The sequence below is a fragment of the Enhydra lutris genome, unplaced genomic scaffold (genome assembly GCF_002288905.1).
Source record: "Enhydra lutris kenyoni isolate GAN:26980312 unplaced genomic scaffold, ASM228890v2 scaffoldscaffold2, whole genome shotgun sequence".
Classification (NCBI taxonomy): Eukaryota; Metazoa; Chordata; class Mammalia; order Carnivora; family Mustelidae; genus Enhydra; species Enhydra lutris.
The window spans coordinates 2,023,059-2,045,433 of NW_019154086.1; the positions used below are offsets into that span (position 1 = coordinate 2,023,059).

The 22,375-nt window shown below is 37.2% G+C and overlaps 1 protein-coding gene across 1 annotated transcript; it reads right to left on the reverse strand.

Moving 5' to 3' along the window:
- Window positions 1-914: 914 nt before the first annotated feature.
- LOC111147062 (claudin 16) lies at window positions 915-21,503 on the reverse strand. Its single transcript, XM_022502934.1, is given in 7 exon segments — window positions 915-1,048; window positions 1,835-2,026; window positions 4,711-4,875; window positions 9,149-9,251; window positions 21,174-21,308; window positions 21,310-21,357; window positions 21,360-21,503. Coding segments are annotated over 7 exon segments (921 nt in total).
- Window positions 21,504-22,375: the final 872 nt, after the last annotated feature.

Below are 22,375 nucleotides of genomic sequence, written 5' to 3' on the forward strand. Positions count from 1 at the left end.
GAGTCTTTATTTCTTCCAATCAACAACTATGTTACATTTTATCACATGTCAGATATTTTCCTGGGTGCTGAAGATCCAGTGGTGTGAGGACACCTGAATCAGTGAATTCTATTATAATGTATTCATGAAACATTTTTGGATGTCTAATCAATCAACGAATGAACTCTCTGGCTTAGCTATCGCTGCTGTGGTCTAATAGTTTGGCAATATATAGGCAAAATTATAGTGTGATAAAATAATACACAGATCTCTTATGTTGTTAATGAGAAATAAATCATCACTGCTCTAGTATTAATTAAGCACTTGCATTTGACATGCCAGGCTTGGAGGGGAAACTTCTTATCTTTAAATTCCACCAGTGGCTGGTGTATGAAGCTGTTGATTTATTTTTCTATTTTAACAGTCAGAGTAATGGTAGGGTTTGATATACAAGTTTAAATTTAGAAGAATCGTCTTCTTCCAAGTTATCAAATAACTCACTCAGATGAGAACACAAAGAATGAACCAAAAGCCAGGAAATTTGCTAAGAGGCTGTCAATCCCTTCAAAGATTAGAATCTCTGGCCTCTTTAGAAAGTTGCTTTCTAGTCTTAAAGTGTCATTTTACTTGAATATCACCATGTCACAATCTTTAATAGCAATATAGAAATCACAAACAAACATTTGTATATCCTAGCAACCTTATCTGGAAATACAGGGGAAGTGTATGAGGGCCTGTGAAAGAGGAGGGTAGAAAGGAGGAGAGAGAATATGAGAGTAACAGAAAAGGAGCAGGATAGGAGAATCAAACTTCTTGATTAAGCTGAGCAATTAATTTAGTTGAACATATTGAGGTTTAAGTAAGTGTTCCTGGATTAACCCAAACATACGGATTGATTATTTCAGTAACATACATGCAGATAGACACGTGGCACTCTATACCCTCGTGTCCACTGCATACATTTTGGCAGTCTCTGTCCGAGGGGCTACGTATGACTTGGCCATCGAAACAGTTGCTGTTGAATAGGCTTTCCTCATGGAATACGGATAGTGCCTCTCAGGTCCAACATCTGTTGGAAAGAGATAAATGTCGTGATATAAATATAAATAAGACTCAGTAAATCTGGGGGAAAAATGTCATTTTACCCATTCTTCTCATAAAGAGGAAAGAATACAAATATTCTAAGACAGAATCATCTAAGAAGAACTCTAGAAGAAATTTGAAAATTTTCATCTGGAAAGTTTTTTTTTTTTAATTTAAAACTTGGGTAATTTTCTTTTCTTTCTCCCCCCTCCCTTCTCTTTCTCTCTCTTTCTTTTTTCCTTTCTTTCTCTCTCTTTCTCTCTCTTTTCTCTTTCTTTCTTTCTGATGAGGAGATGGATTTCTCTTACTTTTAAAGTGATATTTTTAGAGACCCAATAAAAACACATTACATTTATTAACAACAATTATTTGACTTAGCTCTCAGTCTACTTCTTTATTTAACTCTGGATATATATAGAATAGATTGGATAAAATTAGATATATGAGATTATGAACACACTGAAATCATCATTTTATATTTAGATATTGGATATAGCTATAACTGTGGGTTTGTTTTCACCCATTATACCACTAACCAGGTAATAAGCCATGAATATTGCAAATCAGTTGCCCTTAAACAGAAATTGTTAAAGTATCATTTATAATAAGTAGGGATCACGTATCATTTATAATAAGTAGGGATCAAGTATGCAAAAGGCTATGTGAAAAGTGTTCACCATTTCATTATTTTGTGCTGGTAAGATCTGTTTCCATTTGTCTGGGAAGACTGATACAGGATGCATGTAAATGTGTTACTTTATTTTGTTCTTACCTTTGAAGAGGTATAAGCAGCACGTCAGGACGGCACCAGCCAAAAAGCAACCCAGAGACCCAGCCATTCCGAGCCAACAAGACCAACCAAATTTATATTGGATGCCAAGAAATATATTGTGCAAAACCAGAGAAGAACGTTCCACATAAACATCAACAGCGTACCACACGGAACCAATGATTCCTGGGGCACCTGAAAGAAAGAAAAGTTGCTAAAAATAATGCAGACCTTCCCAAATTTAAATTCAAGGAGATCTGACTGCTATCCAAAATGCATGGCATAATTTAGAGGGATAATAATGATGTGAAGGATCATGGACAGCTCAAAGTTTGGATACCTCTTCGATGTCTTCCTTTTGTTTTCTATTTTGCATTTCTTCTCAACTATATATCAGTTTATACATAAAGAGAAATACAAAGATTTAAACAATGCAGTCTTCCTCTGTTTGTGTAAAGTTAAAATGGTCATTGTGGTTTTCTTTAATTCCTTCTTTCCAATGTTTTCTTTAAGTGTTATATAAAATAAAATATGAAAAAAAAGAAAGAACACAAAATCAAAGACAAATAATATATAGCCTATATTCATTGTCTATTGATTTTTAATTAAAAGTATATATCTTTAAGACTATTTTATTTCTCCTCTGCCCAACCACATAGACCCACAATTAAAGCTATGTCAACTACATAATCAGCACCCATAAGGAAACTATGTATTAGAAGTCAATAATTTTAGTGTGTTGGGGTCAAAAACAAATAACTTCAGTAAAAACTGCTTTTATTTTAAAATAAATTCTTTTCTACCACCCCTACACTATATAAGCATGAACAAAGAAATTTTGTTCCTTTTAAACAAAATTTAATACCCCAAATTGTCTCTCTGACAATTGGACTGGCTTGAAATGATGTCACAAGAGTCCTCTCACTTTAAGGGTATAAATTGAACATCATTGATTAGATGCAAGGGAAAAAGGTGAGGAACTATGGGACAAAATGTTATGTGAAAAGTGTTCACCATTTCATTGCATTCTTTTCCCAATTGTTTAACGCAAGAAGTTTAAGAAGGACCAGATCATGAACACATAACCTTCAGATAACAGTTTAAATTACCACATATTTTCTATAATATTGTAATCTATAAGTTTAATATGGAAATTCCTTTACGAAATTTACAGATTATGAAAAATTATACATATACACACAGAGATACATATTTATGAAATATGTATATATTTAATTTCATATGAAAACAGTATGCCATAAATATTTATATGTAACATATCATGTGTATGGCATTAGTATTTTAGACATAAAATTAGTATTTTATATACAATATATATGGCATACTAGATGGTTCCAAGCCTTTGGCCATCTATTGAAATTTAATTTTGTCATTTCTTTAACCACTCCTGTAGGGATTTTCCCCATCAATTCATTGTTTCTTTGTTTTGGTCTTTGCTTTCATTTATTCATTTATTTTTTAAATAAAAAATGGTATATCTAGTGATATTTCAAAAAGTATTCTGGAGTAAAATTGTATAGCATTAAATGGTGTTTTTTTTTTTAATTTGTTGAGTAAAACACATTTTTACATACAAAAGCTCCATGTTATCACTAGGCTAGACATGGGAATAAACGTCTTAAAAAGGAAAACTTACTAAGTTCTTGTGACTTTTTAATACAACCTAAGGATCATCAGGCCTTGACTCAGTGTGTGTGTGAAAAACTTCACACAGTTTTGACTGTGTGATGGGTTAGGCTCTCTGCTATGTGCTTACTCCATCCACACTGGATCTTCAGGACAGCAGTTCAGAGTAGGTATGATGACTGGGGCTTCACCTTATTTTGCAAATCAAGAAAAGGAGACCAGTTGCTAAACTCACACATCACACATGCATATCTCTAAGTATTTATTTTTCTTTTTTATTGTTTTTTAAGTAAACTCTACCATCCACATGGGGCTCCAACTCACCACTCCAAGATCAAGATCACATGCTCTACTGACTGAGCCAGCCAGGTGCCTCTCCAAGCATTTTTAGTTCCCAAATCCCTATCCATGCATCTTGCACTGCCTGGTGAGATTCCCACGTACATTTGCTTTGCTAGCTTTTGGCTGCTACCATAAAAAAATGATGGTTTTCTCTCTGAGGGCTGTGCCCAGCGGTTTTCAATCTTCTTGCACTTTGATTTCACCAGTGTATTTTCTCTCAACTTGCATTAAGATCCTGAGAAGACATCATGTTGTGACAGAGGAAGACTAAACTGAATTTAATGACAGACCTGTGTAAAATATCACTCTTGCTCTTCCATCAATAATCACCATGTAAAGTGCTTCTTGACTGTTCATTAGTCATGCTTGATTTATTAGCCTTCAGGACTCCATTTATTCATCTGCTTCTTAAGTGGAGATATAATCTGCTTTATTGTTACATTTATGATCAAATGGCACATGAGAAAAGTCTAACATAGGACTTGGCACAATTTAGTTCACTGCAAAAAAAATTGGCGGGAGTGAGTACAGGTATGGAGGGGATGGTTTGAGACTTACTTTAGAATTTAATTTCAGGAATAATAATAAAAAATAAATTATTTGAAAGATTTTAAGCATTATGTAACTTTTTTCACCATTTTAACTTTTTAAATGGTTAAAAAGTAGTTTAAGGACTTCAATAAACTTTGCTTTGGGACATTAACAAAAATTAATTATCTAATTCTACAGCTAAAGGAAGTAGGGTTGGTGGATGTGCTCTTTTTACCTGTAATCTAGAAAAGCAGATTACATATGTTCCTCAAACGAACTGCTTGATGACAAGCACCCTTCTCCTTCATTTCGAGATCAATGACAAGCATCCCTACCCCCACCACTAGTGCAGAGAGTACCTGCTATTAGCAATATGGTTCCGGAAACAAAGCAGATGCGGACTTTGATGTATGGCTCATCAGGGAGGAATTTCACACAGTTGAGACCAAGAAGCAGAGTGATAAATCCAAAGCCAGCTAGAATATCTGCAGTAATCATCAATGCTCGAGTTACCACCAGCTTCACTGGAAGATCAGGACAGGTGGTTACATTGTGGTCAGAGGAAGGAAACATGTTAAGGAACACAGGTGCACCCAAAACAGATAATCACATACATTGATACATGCCCACTGAAAGAATTAGACTTTAAATCTGCATGAACGTGGAATGTTATCATAAAATGCAAAAATATAATGAGATTATTGATATTATTATTTGTTTAAGCACTATTATTACTTAGTCTTGCTGGCCCCCTAGCAAAATGCCTGGCATATAATGTAGACTAAATAACTATTTTGTTGCTTATTTCCTGTTTTGGAATGAGTCTTGTTGACAAATATTACAGGTGAATGCTGGATTGAAAGTAGAGTATCTATTCTGCAGAAGTTACCCCAGTAAATATTTAAGAAATTAATGATCACTGCATTTGTTTGAAGTTTTATTTAAAAATGTACTCATAATAACTGGCTAAAATACGGTATAGGGAGCAGAATAAAATGCTTCAACATGTAACTTGTCAATTCAGGTTGGTGAGAGCCATTAGTAGGTTTTTAGAAGGAGAAGGAGCTTCTGTTATTTAGTAGAACACTATATCTAGAAGCCAGATCATATTCTTTTTCATTTCATTTTCAGGTGGTGATCCTTCTTGGCCAACATTCCACATGAAGCCTTCAACGTTGCACTGTCAACTGAGCAAAATTAAAAACTATAGCCACTTGAGAATATATGGCAGAAGGTCCAGGGAAGAGGATATCAGGTAAACAGAATGGACTAGTAGTGGTCATCATCTGCAATGGAAGCATCCTCAACTGTGAAAACCTATTGAGCTGTGAATCCTAGTTATGCTAAATTTAAAAGAGGAGAATTGGGGGCACCTGGGTGGATCAGTCAGTTAAGCATCAGCATTCAGCTCAGGTCATGATCCCAGCGTCCTGGGATTGAGTCCCACATTGGTTTCCCTGCTCAGCAGGGAGTCTGCTTTTCCCTCTACCTCTTCCTGCTGCTTCTGATCTCTCTCTCTCTCATGCTCTCTCTCAAATAAATAAAATCTTTAAAAAAATTTAAAAAACAAAAATAGGAAAATTTTATCACAAATGGAGGGTTAATTATCCAATGTCAAAGCTACTGCTATTTTAGCTCTTAGAAAAGTGATATAATTTATTCTTTTGATGGTACAATAATTATGTTTTATTTTCATAGTGATTGCAGTTTCCTGGAATTTTAAATAATTTTTGCTCAATGGTGAGATAAATTTAGGGCTTATTTAGTAATAGGTTGCTTATAAAATATGGCCAATTTATTTAAAATAAAAAGATACTTTTATGATCCATCTAAGAGAGGAAATCAATGCATAAAATCAGCATCTACCTTTTTTTTTTTTTTTAATGTAGGCTCCACACCCAGCGTTGAGCCCATCATGGGGCTTGAACTCACCCCTTAAGATCAAGACCTGAGCTGAGATCAAAAGTCAGTCGATTAATTGACTGAGCCACCCAGGAGCCCCAACTTCTACCTGATTAATAGGTAAATATTTAAGATCTTAAAAGGTGGCATTATTTAAAAAAAAAAAAAATTAAACTTAAATTTCTAATTTAGGCCAAATCAAAAGTCTATTTTTCTCAAAATTCAGGAAAGAGAAAAAGATGTAACTAACGAGGTGGTATCAGTTTTTATGTTTCAACAATCTTGAATAATATATACAAGTGAGTCTCCTACTCAGCACCCTAAGCCAAGCAGTCCCACACTTTGGAAGGCCCTCCTTAAATATTTTTAAGTCTCCTTTTAGAATCTGGGTCCAACAAGGCCAGCACTGCCATCTGGATTGGATGCTCTAAAATCATGGCCCTGGTTTTCCCCTCACTAACACTCAATCCCACACAGAGTATGATTTCTTTCTTTCTTTTTTTTCTTTCTTTTCTTTTCTTTCTTTCTTTCTTTCTTTTCTTTTCTTTCTTTCTTTTTTTTCTTTCTTTCTTTCTTTCCTTTCTTTCTTTCCTTTCTTTCTTTCTTTCTTTTCTTTCTTTATTTCTTTCCCTTCTTTCTTTTCTTTCTTTTCTTTCATTCTTTCTTTCTTTTTTTTCTTTTCTTTCTTTCTTTCCTTCTTTCTTTTTAAAGATTTTTATATTTATTTATTAGAGAGAGAGAGAGAGAAAGAGGGAGGGAAAGAATGAGGAAGAGCAGAGAGAAAAAGAAAGAACAAGTTTAGCAGACTCCTTGCTGGGCTCAGAGCTCGACATGAGGCTCAGTCCCAAGACCCTGAGAGCAGGACCTGAGCCCAAATCAGGAGTCCGTCTGTTAATTGACTGCACCACCAGGGCCCCCAGAGTGTGGCTTCTGATGCCCTGTGGAACTCCCCAGCTTATGCCCATGGTGTCAGCCCATGTTCCAAGAGGGCAGTTCTGCAGGCAGATGGCTAATACTAACCAGCCAGGAATTTCTTCCTGGGAATTGTCTGAGATCTGGCTGGTAGAATAATGTTAAATATTCTGATTTGGGGAGGGCGTACTCAACAAGAGTCCTGAAAAATATTTGTCTGAGTCTGTATACCCTTGGTCTACAGGAAAATGGAAAAGGTTATCTAATTACGATTCTGTAAAAAATATCAAAGACTAAAAATAAAATATCACAGGCAATATCCTAACTTAGAGGGTATAGTTATGTTATTTTCTTAGAATACATTTTCATCTTGTGTCTAAGCATAGGATAGAATTTTTTAAATCAAAGTGATGAATGTTTAAGATATTATTTGAAATTAATAGGTAAGAATATATTTTAAAAGGTGAGATGGTATAGACAAATGATTAAAAGAAGAAATATTAAAATATAAACAGCAGTTTTCTCTGTGCAGTAAGCTTATGAATATTTTCTGTTATTCTTGCATAAATGTACATAATGTATTTCAAAATTTTAAATATTTTACCTTTTTTTTTTTTATTGCTTTCACCATAGCACTACATTTCTGGAATAGTCTAGTGTCCACATAAACTTGCATTCTTATGGACCAAATCATGATTCTTTGTAGGTAGAATTAGGTTAGCTCAAGGAGGGAAAAAGAAAGAATTAACAGGTCTTTAAAAAAAAAGTGAAATATGGGCCTTAGGAATTCGGTTAAAGAACACTCAAATCCTAAATAGCAGAAGAAGATATTTTCGACCACTGCTCCTTTTAAGTGCTTATCCCTGACTGAAATAGCCATCCAGGGGAAAAGTCACATTCCAAGGGTTTGCTTTTCATTTAACTTGAGAAAAGAAGTTGCCATTCCCTGCTATACCCCATCCTCCACTTTGAAAGAGACCGAAACCAATTAGCATTAACAACAGCTCTGGTATTTCTTGGCATGACTGGATGTTCTAAATAAATAAATAAATGCTATGGAGAAAAACTGAGAGAATCAATGGTAACATCTTTTAATCTATGAAATCTCTTTCTTTCCTTTTTTTTTTTTTTTTGAGATTTTATATATTTATTTGACAGAGAGACGGAGAGAGAAAGCACAAGTAGGCAGAAGGAGAGGGAAAAGCAGATTCCCCACTGAGCAGGGAGCCCAGTGCAGGGTTCGATCCCATGATCCTGGGATCATGACCTGAGCAGAAGGCAGCCCTTTAACGGACTGAGCCACCCAGGCACCCCTGAAATCTTTATTTCATAGGAACGTGGGTCTTGCTAACATCTGATCAAAATTTAAAGCTAAAGGTCAGGAGGATGAAGGAGAGGGCTTTACCCTACCTGCTAACCATGCATCATCACGTATACTGATGTTTTCATTCCCTGATCCTGTGTTTCTCTCTTTACCTATCTATCTCTATGTCTGTTTTTCTGCCTCTCTGTCTCTGCCCCCTACTTCCACCTTCTCTCTTTCTCAGCAAATTTCCCATTGAATTACTGTAAACTTCCTATTTGACTTAAGTCACACCTAAAAGACACCTCTGAAACACTTTTCATCTAATCTGTGGATTCTAATCCTCAAATCACAGCACCCTGAAGAATTCATTTCAATTTAAAAAGTGTGTACTTTAAGTCTATTGTGTGTAAGATGCTCTGCCAGGCCCTTTGAGGCAGCAGGGATGAAAAAGTTAATATTTTTACCCTACAGGAATGTATAAGTACATGGAAAAAGATAAAATAGACTCAAAATATTTCAATTCACATTTCTGAAATAAAATAAATGTTTTAATCAAAACTTCTAAAGTTAGAACTTTACTATAGACTGTAAAAAAACAAAAATATGCAATGGAAACCCAAGTTCAGTGTTGTTTGATACCCTCTCCCTGGCAAGGGGCTTGTCTAAGGCATACTTACAGGGGTGTTCAGCAAGTATAGAATCATACTCGTCACAGGTGCGGATCCCATCAAAGGCATTAGTGACACACTCCCACCAGAGGCCTCGGCATTTTGTGCTCACCTAAATGTTGGAGAAGACACCATGCAAAACAACTCACTCAGACACCCTTCAGCTCCCCTCCATCAAAGGAAGACCTTGGCTATTGAGCATTTGATAGTACAGGACAGTGGTTGCAATTGTGATCGGAATTTCATTTACAACAAGCACAATGTACTTTAGAGTATTTTCTCTTAAGCACTAACAGCTAAAGGCTTTCCCCACCAGGAAATGAATTTACTTCCTGATGGGGGTGGGGGGTTGGAGGTGGGGGGCAGGAGGAGTGGTGCTCAATGTAGATAAAATCACAATTAGATATATGCAAGTGTCTATGACTAGTTCCATCATGGAGTCGTAGTTTAACAGGGAGACAATTCTTGGCTTTCTTGTGCTGACACATGTTCATCAAAAAAATAAATAAATAAATAAAAATCAATCAATAAATCTAACAATGGTTGCTAACTGTTGGCAGCCTCAGTCTGTTAAGAATGTACATTAATTTTTGCTCACCATAAACCCTGTGTTCCATGAAGAAAGGTGTTATGATATACAAAGTTCATAATTTGACAATAATTGCCAAAGAAACTTATACCTAAAGAAAACAATAAATCAAATATAAAGACCCACAACTTCTTCCTCTTTGTTCCACTGACATACTACAAACGTTTAAGCTGTGAGATGGATGTGAACAAATTGAGCCTTGACTTCACACCGTCTAACAGCCATAAACCACTTTTACTTAGAAACTCTGCAGATGACTCTTAGTGTCCACCTAGAGCTAAAAGATACCAGTGCCCCCAGCCTTTCCCTACTTTATCTGTTAGCTGCAAGTCACAATAGATTTCTTTTTTTTTTCTTTTTCACAATAGATTTCTTAAAATGTAAACATGCCAATGGAAAATAGTTTCAAATATTCCTGACACAGCTCATGCATATGGAACAGAGCTAATATGATTGTTTGTCTTGATTCAATTACAGATTCACATTACCTGGGAATTCTGGGAATAGTTTAGTACAATTTAACCAAGAATTATCTTGGAAAACAAAACGTAAATTTTTCCTTAAAGGAAGAATAAACCACAGAGTGGGAAGAGAAATGCAAAAGCAGGGAGATCGTAACTGGTGTGAAGAAGGAAGAAAGGAACATAAAACACTTTGATCTCCAAAAGCAAACCTTATCAGGGAGTATTTGCGCTTTGAAACTCTCTGCTCCATGTTCTGCCTGCAAGCCATGAGCTGTGTTGTGAGCCAAATAAAACCACACCGCTTGCCACACCACCACAAATTTCAATGTTGTGCTTCTATTATCACTTTCCATGTAAAATACTCTTAATTGGTAATTTGAAAATTTACATCGAGTCTATACTATGAAGCAGTTACTACTTACTTATCTTACGATTTCATTTATTCGTTAAAGGATCCTGTGAGATATCAATTATTTCCAGCTATTTCACAAATAAGGAGAATGAGGCACAGGAAAGGTTAGTGATAACCCCAAGAAAGTATAGTTAATAAGTGGAGGAGATAGGACTCAAATACAGCAGTCTGTGTGTTTGCTCTTAAACCCTGCGGTATACTTAAAAACCCATTTTTAAAAAAATACCAAATCCCTTTCAGGCAGGCATTGGAAATTGGAAGATAGCTTTGAGTGAAGTGTTAAGCCCAAACTTTAATATCATCCTATGGCTATTCTACAAAACCTCACTTTGGCTTACTGTTCCTAAGGTTAAATCTGAAGGGATATTTTGGAGTTTAGGAATATTATCTGCCTAAGGAAATACAGGGACTACAAATTTAACAAAGAAGGTCAACCTGGTGAAGTTTAACATATCAATTTCTAAAGAAGGGTGTGAACATCTCAAGTTAGATATGCACGCAAGTTAAGCTACGGGTAAAAAAAGTATAGACTTTAAATCTAAGTTGATACTAACAAGGTGTGTTGTATCCTTGGGTAAGATCTTTCTTACCTTTTTTGAGCTTCAGTCTTCTTATGTGTATAAAGGAGATGGTGTTAAGATAGTTATAAGAATTAATAATTACAAACACATAATATAGATGATTTGCTCGTAAATGATCTTAGTAAAGTACCTAAATATTATAACAACCTGAATAGCAACTGTGTACAACATTACTAACAGCGATAGAAGAGAAGAAAGGTTGATATAATGGGTTGAATGATGGCCCCCCAAAAGATGACCACGTCCTAAGTCCCAGAACCTGTGGATGTGACCTTTTTTGGAAAGAGGGACTTTACATATTTAATGAAGTACAAGAGTGGGCCCCAAATCGAATGACAAGTGTCTTGATGAGAGACACAGAGAGCAGGGGGCAATGTGACCACAGAAGCAGAAATTGAAGTGATGTCGCCATAAATCAAGGAATGCCAACAGCTCCCAGCACCTGGAAGACACAAGGGATGGATTCTTCCCTAGAGTCTTCAGAAGGAGTACAACCCTGTCAACACCTTGATTTCAAAGTGGCCTCCAGAACTTGGAGAGAATAAATTTCTCTTGTGTGAACCCACCAAGCTGTGGTAAATTGTTATGGCAGCCCTTGGAAACAAATACAGTAGAGATGCTTGGTAGGGAACTGCTAGACCATATGAGAAAACAGGCCTTCTCGTAGCTTATCGCCCTTCAGTGTCTCGATTAACAGGAACATACTGCATCCAGTTTATTCCAACCTGAGCTAGGTTATGTGGATTCAAAGTCACTGCTCTACAATCGGACAGTGACTGTCCACAGTTCCCGCTGTCTAACAGCCACTAAAACAAGCCAACCAATCCACCATGGTATTTCTCATTATATGTAAGCTTATTTAGAAAGGAACCTGTGATAGATATGTGATAATTCTCATTTTACACTAAGAAAAGTGTCTTTTGGCAAAATAATCCAGCAGTGGTGTCATTTTCAAGGCTATTGATCATTTACCTGCAATGACCATATTTAGAAAAGCAATGAGCTCATTAGAGGAAACAAGGAATCCAATTTCATTAGGTATTAATGCTCAGGGGCACACTATGAGATTGCTTGGTATTCACACTCGGTTAAGGTACGTGAGAATAGTGGCTGTAATTAACTAAACTTCTGTGTTAATATAGCACTTACTGGAGACACCCTTAAAGGTGCCTTTGTGCACAAAAGACAAGGTTAAAAGATTTTATATTATTAATCATATTTAGGAAAGCCCCCCTTGTCTGTAATATATAATCTTCACTTAGTTATCTCTGTGTTTCACAACGGCTTATTAAGAATTTTCCTAAAAGGCAAGTAAATCTAACTTCTTAAAAGTTTTAAGACAAGATGCTGTTTAAAAAGCAGACTGAGGCTCAAAATATTATGGTTAACCTTTCTTAAAGGGCAAAAATGCAAAATGTTAACTAATAATTCTTATCTTACAAGGTCATTCAAAATAGAAGATTCCAATTTTAAGCTTACTCTTTTAACATGCAATTTATACATTAATAAATATAGATAATGGTACAAGAGGAATTTCTACATTATTTCAGTGAATATCTATTAATCTTGGAGTGAGGAGCAGATTATCTCCTCAATGAGGAGAACTCAGTTTATCTAAGATGTAACAATAAAAGTACAAACATGAGGCCAGCATAAATCTCTTAGTATTAATTACTTGCAATATTAAAACACAGAGATCTTATGGAACAGTTCAGATTTCTGGCTTCTGTTGGAAACTTGGTCCTTTTGGCCACCCGGACTCCTCAGTCCCACATAACAATTAGCGCCAAATAAGCGGCTGCTCCCTTTAGGTGGGATTTGTGCTCACAGGTTCCTTACCCCCCACCTGGGCTTACTCTCTCCTGGATGTTGACTACCCAGTTCCCAGCAGCACGTAACTTTCCTGCTCCTGGCGTATAATAATGAGAACATCTCCCTTTGCCTTCAAATTTTCAAATTTCTACCTATCATTCAAGTCCCACTTCAAAGACATTCCTTCTTCCATGAAGTTCTCCCAGTTTCTCCAGCAGGAGTCAATTTCTTCTTAGATCATGCCGTAATTTGTCCATATTCTATAGTATTTACAATACGGCATTATTATTTTTATGTGCATTTATGTACATCCGTCTCCCGCGTCTGTCTGTTGTCATCTTTCCGACTTTATTCATTGAGTCAGTCATGCATCAGTCAACAGATTAACGAAATGCTGGAGATACAGCAGGGACCAAGACAGGTGTGGCACCTTGTTGCAGGGAGCATACAGACTCTCCTGCTGGAAACATAAGACATGCTGAATAGATGTCGATTGAGAAAAGAAAAGTCGGTCAATTTTCCAAATCCACACACATTAACTGACATTTGAACTCTGCGTGATACACTATATGCATTGTTGATGCTTAATCTGTGCTTTTGGCTTGACTGAATAGACAAAACAGCTGAATATGAGAGTCAAAGAACTAGTACTTATCAACAGAGTTTATACTGACTTGCTGTGAGCCTGGACCCTATCTCCATAACTCGCTCTGGGAAGTGTTTACCACAGGACCCAGGATAAGCCGGGTACCACTCAGACAAAGCTTTAGGAAACTGTATCGACAATGCCTCTTCCCTGTTGAATTTATAGATTCCTAAATTAGCTCCTTAATCCTGGGATTTCTTATTCTTTTCTCTTTAGCAGCCTTCCATCAAGGCTTCTCTATCCTACTCTTTGCCAATTTTTTCTTTCTTTATCACTCCAGAAATATTTACGAGCAGCAACACACAATTTTGCCTACCTTGTTTTGTTTCTTGTAGTTCTGGATGTGTTTTTCTTGCCTCCAGGTATTTTCTCTATCATTTGAGAATTAGAGAAACTTAAAAATATTTTAATTTGGGACGCCTGGGTGGCTCAGTTGGTTAAGCAGCTGCCTTCGGCTCAGGTCATGATCCCAGCGTCCTGGGATCGAGTCCCACATCGGGCTCCTTGCTCATCAGGGAGCCTGCTTCTCCCTCTGCCTCTGCCTGCCATTCTGTCTGCCTGTGCTTGCTCTCTCTCCCTCTCTCTCTCTGACAAATAAATAAATAAAATCTTAAAAAAAATATTTTAATTTACTGGCATATATTTTTCTCCAGCTACATGGGAGAAAAAATATATATACAAACACACATACGCACACACACATACACATGATAGGCTTAGTAAATATTTATTGTGGGCCGACCACTATCAAATAAGATTTTTTTTGTTAATATGGGTTAGATTATAAAAGCGTATGCAGTGAGATGTGTGTGTAAATATAACACAGAGGAGGAAGTATGAACAGTAGAATAAGTCATGAAGATATATTATTTTAAAAACTATCTTGCATCCACATACTAGAGGAATTTATACTTTTCACATCACTGTGCCATTCTTCTGCTAATGTACTTGAACACTTAAGATGCAACTTACCTGTTTCTAGTATTTAATTAAATATATTTATTAAGATGCAAAAGTTTTAATAATACTATAGTAAGTAGCAGGTTTTACTACTAAGACTGGAAACAATTTCAATCTGAACATGAAAGTCATTTGAATTTTTTATACTATGGTTCTGAACTTTTGTTTGAATATTTTATATTATTTTTCTTACTATATTGGGTTTTAAAGAACTCAAAACAAGTACTCATAATGTTAAGGAAGCAAAATTAAAATAAGCATAATAGGGGTGCCTGGGTGGCTCAGTCATTAAGCATCGGCCTTCAGCTTGAGTCATGATCCCAGGGTCCTGGGATAAAGCCCTGCATCAGGCTCCCTGCTCTGCAAGAGGCCTGCTTCTCCCTCTCCCACTCCCTATGCTTGCGCTCCCCCTCTCTGTCAAAAAAATTAATGAAATCTTTTTAGAAAATAAGCATAAAATGTTACTTTTCTTTTCTCCTCCATTTAGGTACCATGGATTTATTTGTTAACCTACATTTGGTTTAGTTCTGCCTACTTATTTGTGGAGGACTAGCCAAAGGTGTAAAATGCAAAAATGAGATAACGCATACTTAGTAGGCAAAATATAATTTTTGTGGCCTTCCTGATTATATGACCTAATTTACATATTTGAACTACCTAAATATTTCAATTTTAACAATTATTGTTTAATTTGTTTAAGTCACATGTTTAATCATTTTAGAATGCTTATGAGAGCATGCTATCACAACTTTGAGATGACGGCTACATCAGTCCTGACAGATCACAATGTACGTTGAGAAATGATAATAAAATATTCATTTACTTTTTTCTCTCTCCTTTTCTTCATTTCTGTCTTTATTTGAAGCACCAGGCAGGAAAGTTTTATTCTCTGGGCCAGAATGCACTCTTCACCAATCTTATTATACATCCCAGGGAATTTGATTTTTATTCCTATCTTATAAAAAAGAGGAACCAAGCCCCTGTCTTGAAAAAGTTTAAATTGTAGTAAGGTTAAAAAAAAAAATCTTGCCAAGGAAAGGTTGTGGTCTCCCTACAGAGATCCTTCTCATTTATGGTTTAGTGTGTAATTTCCAAAGATCACTTGACATTACATTTCCTTCATTTATTTATTCTTTTCATAAATATGCCAAGTATCTTTATATGTGCCCAATTAATTCATGTGAATCACAAGTTCCCACGATTTGGAAGTTGGTGCTAGGTGCAGTAGGAGGTCATGAGATGAACAAGAGAAGGTGCGTAGACGCCAGTGTCTGCTGAAGGAGTTCACAATGAGTTGAAAAGTAAAAGTACTACATAAAAAATCAGAGTACATGCCAGGTATAAAAATTTTAATATTTATTTTACGTCTAAAACAACTGTGGCATCATTCCTGTAATCAGAAACCCCAGAGGAAAGAAAACCTGGTTATGGGGATAAAGTAAATACAAATATAAGAAACTTTCATTTGAGGTAATAAAATTTTAATCATAATAGTGTTGGGTATATAGCAATTTCACAGTAAATAATTAACACAAGATTAACTGAAAATGGATTAATCTTGTGAAAACATTCTCTCCTTCTGATAATTGAAAGGCCAGTAACTTTGGAAGAAACTATTTTTTTTTTATTTCAGTGTGGATAATGAAGAAATACCCATCTTCTAATTGAGTTAACATACTAACAATATAATTAATTCACAATTTATTTTTCTTTTTAAAATGTATTCAATGGGTACCTTATCCTATTTTGTCTCTATTGTCTGCCTTATTCCCTGGTTAGACAAAAAAGGAGCAGTCATAAGTATAAAAATGGGCAAACCACAGCTCAGAGAAGTAAACAAATTTCTCCAAGAGAATCAATAGTGAAAACAGGAATAGAACATAAATCTCATATCTCTCCCTTCAGTGAACATTATACAAAATGTCATCTCCTCCTCCAGAACAAAAACAAGACAATAAACTGCAAATAGACAATAATATATCTCTTGTTTATCGACTGATTTGTGTTTGCCCGGTACTGTGGTAAATGCTTTAGGTTCACAAGCCCATTTAATCCTCACAAGACACTTATGATGTGCATATTATTATTCTTTTACAGAAGAGGAAATATGCTTTATAGCAAATTAAATGTCCGTAATTTAAAACCATACAGGTATTACCCGGCAGTGCGGGATTTAATCTCAGGTCCTTGAACATCAAGTGCAACCTATAACTTCCTCACTACAAAGCATTGTATTACGGGTCCCCTTGAGGTGCTGTATCATAATCTAAAAGAAAAAAAAAAAAAAAGAATAGTGGGATGGTCCAGGGACGTTGCTGCTTGATGACTTCTGTATAGAGACTAGTTTTCTTCTATTTAATCTCTTGGTAACCCTACCATTCCTCCAACTGCCTAAAAACGATTAAGTGGATTTCAGCCTTGACTTCTCCCTTGAATCAGCTCCTTTCCCCACATGGAATTATCAATCCTGCTAATGGGAATTCTTTAGAGTTTCCCGTGTTTTCACACGTCTTGCTATGCTTGCTGCCTCAGTAGTCCAACCACCATCGCTTCCCTTCTATTCTATGGCGAAGACCTCCCAGTTAGTCTCCCTACACTTCATCTACCCGTTCCAGCCATTCCCCACAAGTAGCCAGAATAATTGATCTTTGTGAAACACATGCATTTGTTTGTTTTCAGTGAAGCACCTTTCTCTACTGAGTAAGATCTTGATTTTATGTGAACACAAAGCCTTTGGGATCAAGCTCCTATATTCTCCTCCCTACATTGGAAATTCTTATGGTGCTGAGGCAGTCCAAAGTCATTAATGTTGCTCTCATATCTGGATCTCTGCCCATCCTCCTTTCTAGGCTGGGGATACCCTATGACTTCTCCCTCACCCATCTATTCTTCAAGTCCTAGTTTAGGTATTTCTTCTTCTGGATTGCCTTTACTCATTATCTGAGATTGGGCGAGCTGGCCACTCAGTGTTCTGAGTTATGATGGCATGTGTCACACCATACTGTAACTGCCAGCTCACTTGTCTGTCTCTGCCAGCATGCTGGGAGTAACCTAATGTAGATCTAGGTTACATCTTCCTTCCTAAGCTGTACCCATCATGGCACCGGGCGGACAGAGATATCAAACAGTATTTGTGGGATGAAGGGAGAGAGAAAGGGAAGGAAACGGAGAGGAAGGAAAAATGACTGGAAAGAAAAAGAATAAGTAAGGAGAGGAAGAGCATAAGGGATAGAAGAGAGAGGGAAGGAAACAGGAAAAAAGAGGGAGGAAGAAGGGGAATAAAGAGGATGAAGGGAAGGACAGGAAGAAGAAATAAATAAGGAGACAAGGAGGATGGGAGAAAGGAAGGATGGGTGTATGAAGTTATAGAGAAATGGAGAATGTTCGCGATAGATTCCTAGTAGAAGTTTCTGGGGGAGGCTGTAAACACCATCGGTCCTTCAGTGACTGGCTACATCTCTGGGATTGCAGACCAGTCATAGTCAAGGAGTCATGATGTTATTAAAGAATGTGAAGACAGAGGAAGGACTTTAAAACAACGCAGTTTACTTTGTTTCATAATTGAAGAAACTGGGCTGAAGACTGAGTCCAGTCTTGTTCAGTGGAACACAGGCAAGTCGCAAACACAGGCTGGAATGATCTTAAAGACCAAGTTCTGTCCAGCATATGGGTCTTCCCAGAAACACAGGGAAATCACTAATGAAGGAGCAGGCTGGGGGCTAGGGCTGCTGTCCCTGGTTTAGGGTTGTGCAATGGGTCAGTCCTGGGCCATTTCTTTTTTTTCCTAATGTTTTTACTTCATGCAAAGAATTTCCTTCTTCAAGGGAGGCCTGAGTAAGGCAGAATAATATTTTATGCCATTTTTAGGATTCTGTAGTAAGACAAAAGAATATTTGAGCTTTTTCTGCCTCGTGGTCTTGGTTATTCACCTTCATCCTCTAACGAGCCCTGATCTTTTACTCATTCTTTACTTTGGCGATGTGTCCTCTGGTCTGCAAGTCCCCTGCTGCCATTTCGACCTTTTGAAATCCTTTGCATCTTTTGGAGGCTTCGCTCAAATGTGTTTTCCTCCCTGAGGCCTGCTTCAACCTCCCCAACGGGAAATAATAATTCTATCTTCTTTCCTCCAATGGTACATTGTTCATTTCTTTCTCAAATATGAACTGGCCTATGCCTTTCATTATAGTTTCGTGTTTATCTTTTTCTCCACACTAAATGTCCACTCCTGGACGGCAAGACCCACTCTCGCTTTATCTTTGCCTCCCCTGGTAGATCAGCACAATACTTTTTATATGCCATCCATTTCATATTCGTTATGTTGAATTGAACTGTAGAATCTATTTTCCAACTCTGACGCCTACGTCACCCTAGAAGATTAACAAAGCTAACGGAGCTAAAAATTCATAATACTCCTTTGTGTTTAAATACTCCGTGGGTAGGTTTTTTTTAAAATCACTTCTGTTGTGTCCACTTTTGTCCTATAGTTGCTTAAAGTAAGACATTAATAAGGACCAAAGATGATGTAAGAAGGAAGCAAGGAGAGAGAACAGTAGAATGGAGACTGTGATGATCGGAACCCCCAAATCTGTGGATAACTGTATGCCTTTATATGCCAGCCAACTGGGGGAGCAATTATTACCAGAGAGCCATGTCCTTTTAAACATATTGATAAATAAAGAGATCGTTGGAGAGAAGAGGCCTCATTTGTTTCAGCGTTTCTGTTTTAACGTCGAGGCTTTTTGAGAAATGTGTGTGTAATACATCTCAAGTATGAGAAAAAGAAAGAAGCTAAAAAATACTAACTCTTCTCCAAGATTAGCAAGGATTTACTTGAGGTGCATAACCTGGGCTGCTCGTTCCATTCATTTTAACTAGCAGTGTTCTTACACAGAGCAGATGGCAAATTGGTTGGATACTGAAATCAGAGCAAGAAGGTGCTTTAAAGGCCAGGACTCTCAATCTCTCTCAGCAAGGTCCGACCCTTTCTAAACTTCCATTTCTTACCAAGTGAAGTTAGTAATGCTGTCATCTTGAGCAGAAAGATTTTCAAATTGTTTTAGAAAACATTTTAACAGTGCTTTTAGATAAGATTTTGCATATTTGTAAAAAATTACTTTTGAATGTGCTCTAGGTCAGCATATTTCTAAATTAATCTCCTGCTTCTGGCCATCCAGATTCTGGGACTAACGGCAGAAGACATTTTTATCTGCGCTTTTCTCTGAGCACCACTCAAAGGGCGTTGTGTTTCTCATTCCCCACTGACATGCACAGCCAGATAAAATACATCACTGGACTTGCATAGAGCAGACATTCTTGGCAGTGTTTCAATTCTATCGTAGTTTTCAGAAACACAAGTTTCTGGCTCTAAAGAAGTATTTATAACTAACCCCGTTAGTTTTGAAATGCCATGTAGAAGCCAGAAGAAAATTAAAAGCAAAATAAATAAGTAAATAAATAAATAAATGCAAAAATAATACACATCAAAATAGGAAGATTATTACTTTCCATTTCTAACTTCATCTTGAGAGTCTAATAAATAAAATTAGAAGAAAAAAAATATAGAGACTAGCTCTTGGGTATCTTTCCTAAACTTCATAGAGGTGACATTACAGCATTTGTTAGAACAAATTGTTCCCCTCAGGATATACATAAGAAAGCAGATTGGGTTGCTATATAGTTTTTGAGTTCCTGATATATTGTTTCTTTTTCTTACCTACATTTTCTAAAGCCTTACTAATGAATCATAGCTGATTTTGAAGATTAGATTTTTGCTCAGTTCTACCTCTCTCAAATTCCTCTAGCCACAGGAAATTATTGTAAACTTCCAAATTGCTTCTTTTCAAGCTTCTCCGGTAAGAAAAATAAAATGCTTGAGATGTGAACCACTCACTCATTTCTTACTTAACAATTGGCTTCCAAGAACAGCTTATTTTTGAGAGGGTTTTATAAATCCATATTTGTCGCTGTTACTTCGAGACCCACAGGAAAGATTTGTTCTCCTTCAGAGTACTTGTTCCTACTTGTAAACTCCTTAAAATAACATTCTTCTCTTGCATAGTAATAATAATAGGTAATAGTAATAGTAATAATAATAATAATAATAGGGTAAGTTTTATATACCTTGAGCTTGATTACTCGATTTCTTACATTATCACTTTTTAAGAGAGGCTCCCATGCTACTCATAATGCCATCATCAAGATTAGAAAGTGTTTGGTTGTGAGAAAGGATGTCACTGGAATGTTTTTCAATTTAGTATATGCAGCAGTGGAAGAGGTGAGTTTCTGGAGGGTTCAGTGACAGGGGTTATGTGATTGCCTTTATGTGAGTTCATCCTGATGAAAAAAAGAGGGATTATTCAGTTACTTCATCTATAAAATGGGATAACAACACTACCTACCTCATTAGCTGTGATGATTAAATGAGCTAATAAGGTAAGACTCAGTAAGGAGTAAGTCCATCCATGTTGGCCATTATGTCTTTCATTAGCCCTGGTAAGTGTCCTGAGACAGTGGGACTGAGAGAAAATTCGGACAGGCTTGGGTCAGAAAAAGAAGGTGCTGACTTCTTACCTCCAGGGAATCGTCAGCATTCACCATCCAACAGTCTGTCCAGGTGGCCACAACCAAGAACCCAGTAGAGAAAAAGGCAAAGAAGCAGGCGGCGTACTGAAGAAGATCCCTCATTTTAGCGAGCAGCCTATCTGGAAGGGACACATGGGCAGCTGCCAGCCCTGGGCCCGCTCAGGTGGCTGGAACGTTGTCAGGCTTCTGAGCTTCTGCTACCTGGGAATGTGAAAACACCAGGCTTTTACTTTTCCTCACACCCCACTGCAGATGTCTTAAGTTGTGGTCAGAGTAATGCAAACAGGCTGTGACCCACAGAGGGGTCCTGGAGGTCATTATCCAAAGCACCCAGCCTCCAATCAGAAGCCAGGTGAGCCAAAGTGCTGAGTGTGTTTTGGGTAGGGGAGAGAAGGGGACCTGGTAACGTTTTCTGCCCAGACTGTGAGCTGATGTGAAATGATGGTCATCTGAGGCACGTGCCAGGGCCAAGATGGAGAGAAGGAAGAAGGGTCACACCCCATGCTGACGCCTGTAAGCTGATCTTTCTCAGGCCCTCTGGGGAAAGTGAGCTATTCTCCTCCCCCCTCTGTAAGGAGGCTACACGGTTGACTGCGTGCCATTTTATTATGAGGACTATTTTAATATGTGTTGACTGCCTTAGGTTACCCGTGCAACTGTACTAAACAAGTGTTAGCTCCAGGGAATTTGCATTCCACAGTGCTGGGCAGAACAGCCCCTTGAAGGGGATTCCAGGACCTGGCCCCAGGTGGAGTCACACCTCCTAATTTTGGGGCACCACAGGGTGGGAGGGAGGGCACTGGCATTTTCATCCAGTCGGCTCTGCGCTGAGATCCTGGCTCTGAAGCTCAGAGGCTGAGGGCACTTGGGTTGTGGTTTCTGTAATATTGGAAGTATGAATGCCATCTTCATGAGATGATTGTGTGCATTAAATGATACTGCGTTTCTATATCATTTGGAAGAGTATCTGACAATAGTAGCTAAATGGTAAAGATCAACATGACCAAGAATTCCCTACAGGATTACTTTTCTCCCATGGACCGCTGTTTGAATATATGTCCAAAAAAATCCTGTTTGTGTTAGGAAAAAGGATTTTAAAATAAGTGTTTGATACAGCCCTTCAGTTTTACCTATACCTGAGTGGGCGTTCTTATTGGGTATAAATATTCCATAACCAGTAGTCTTTTAAA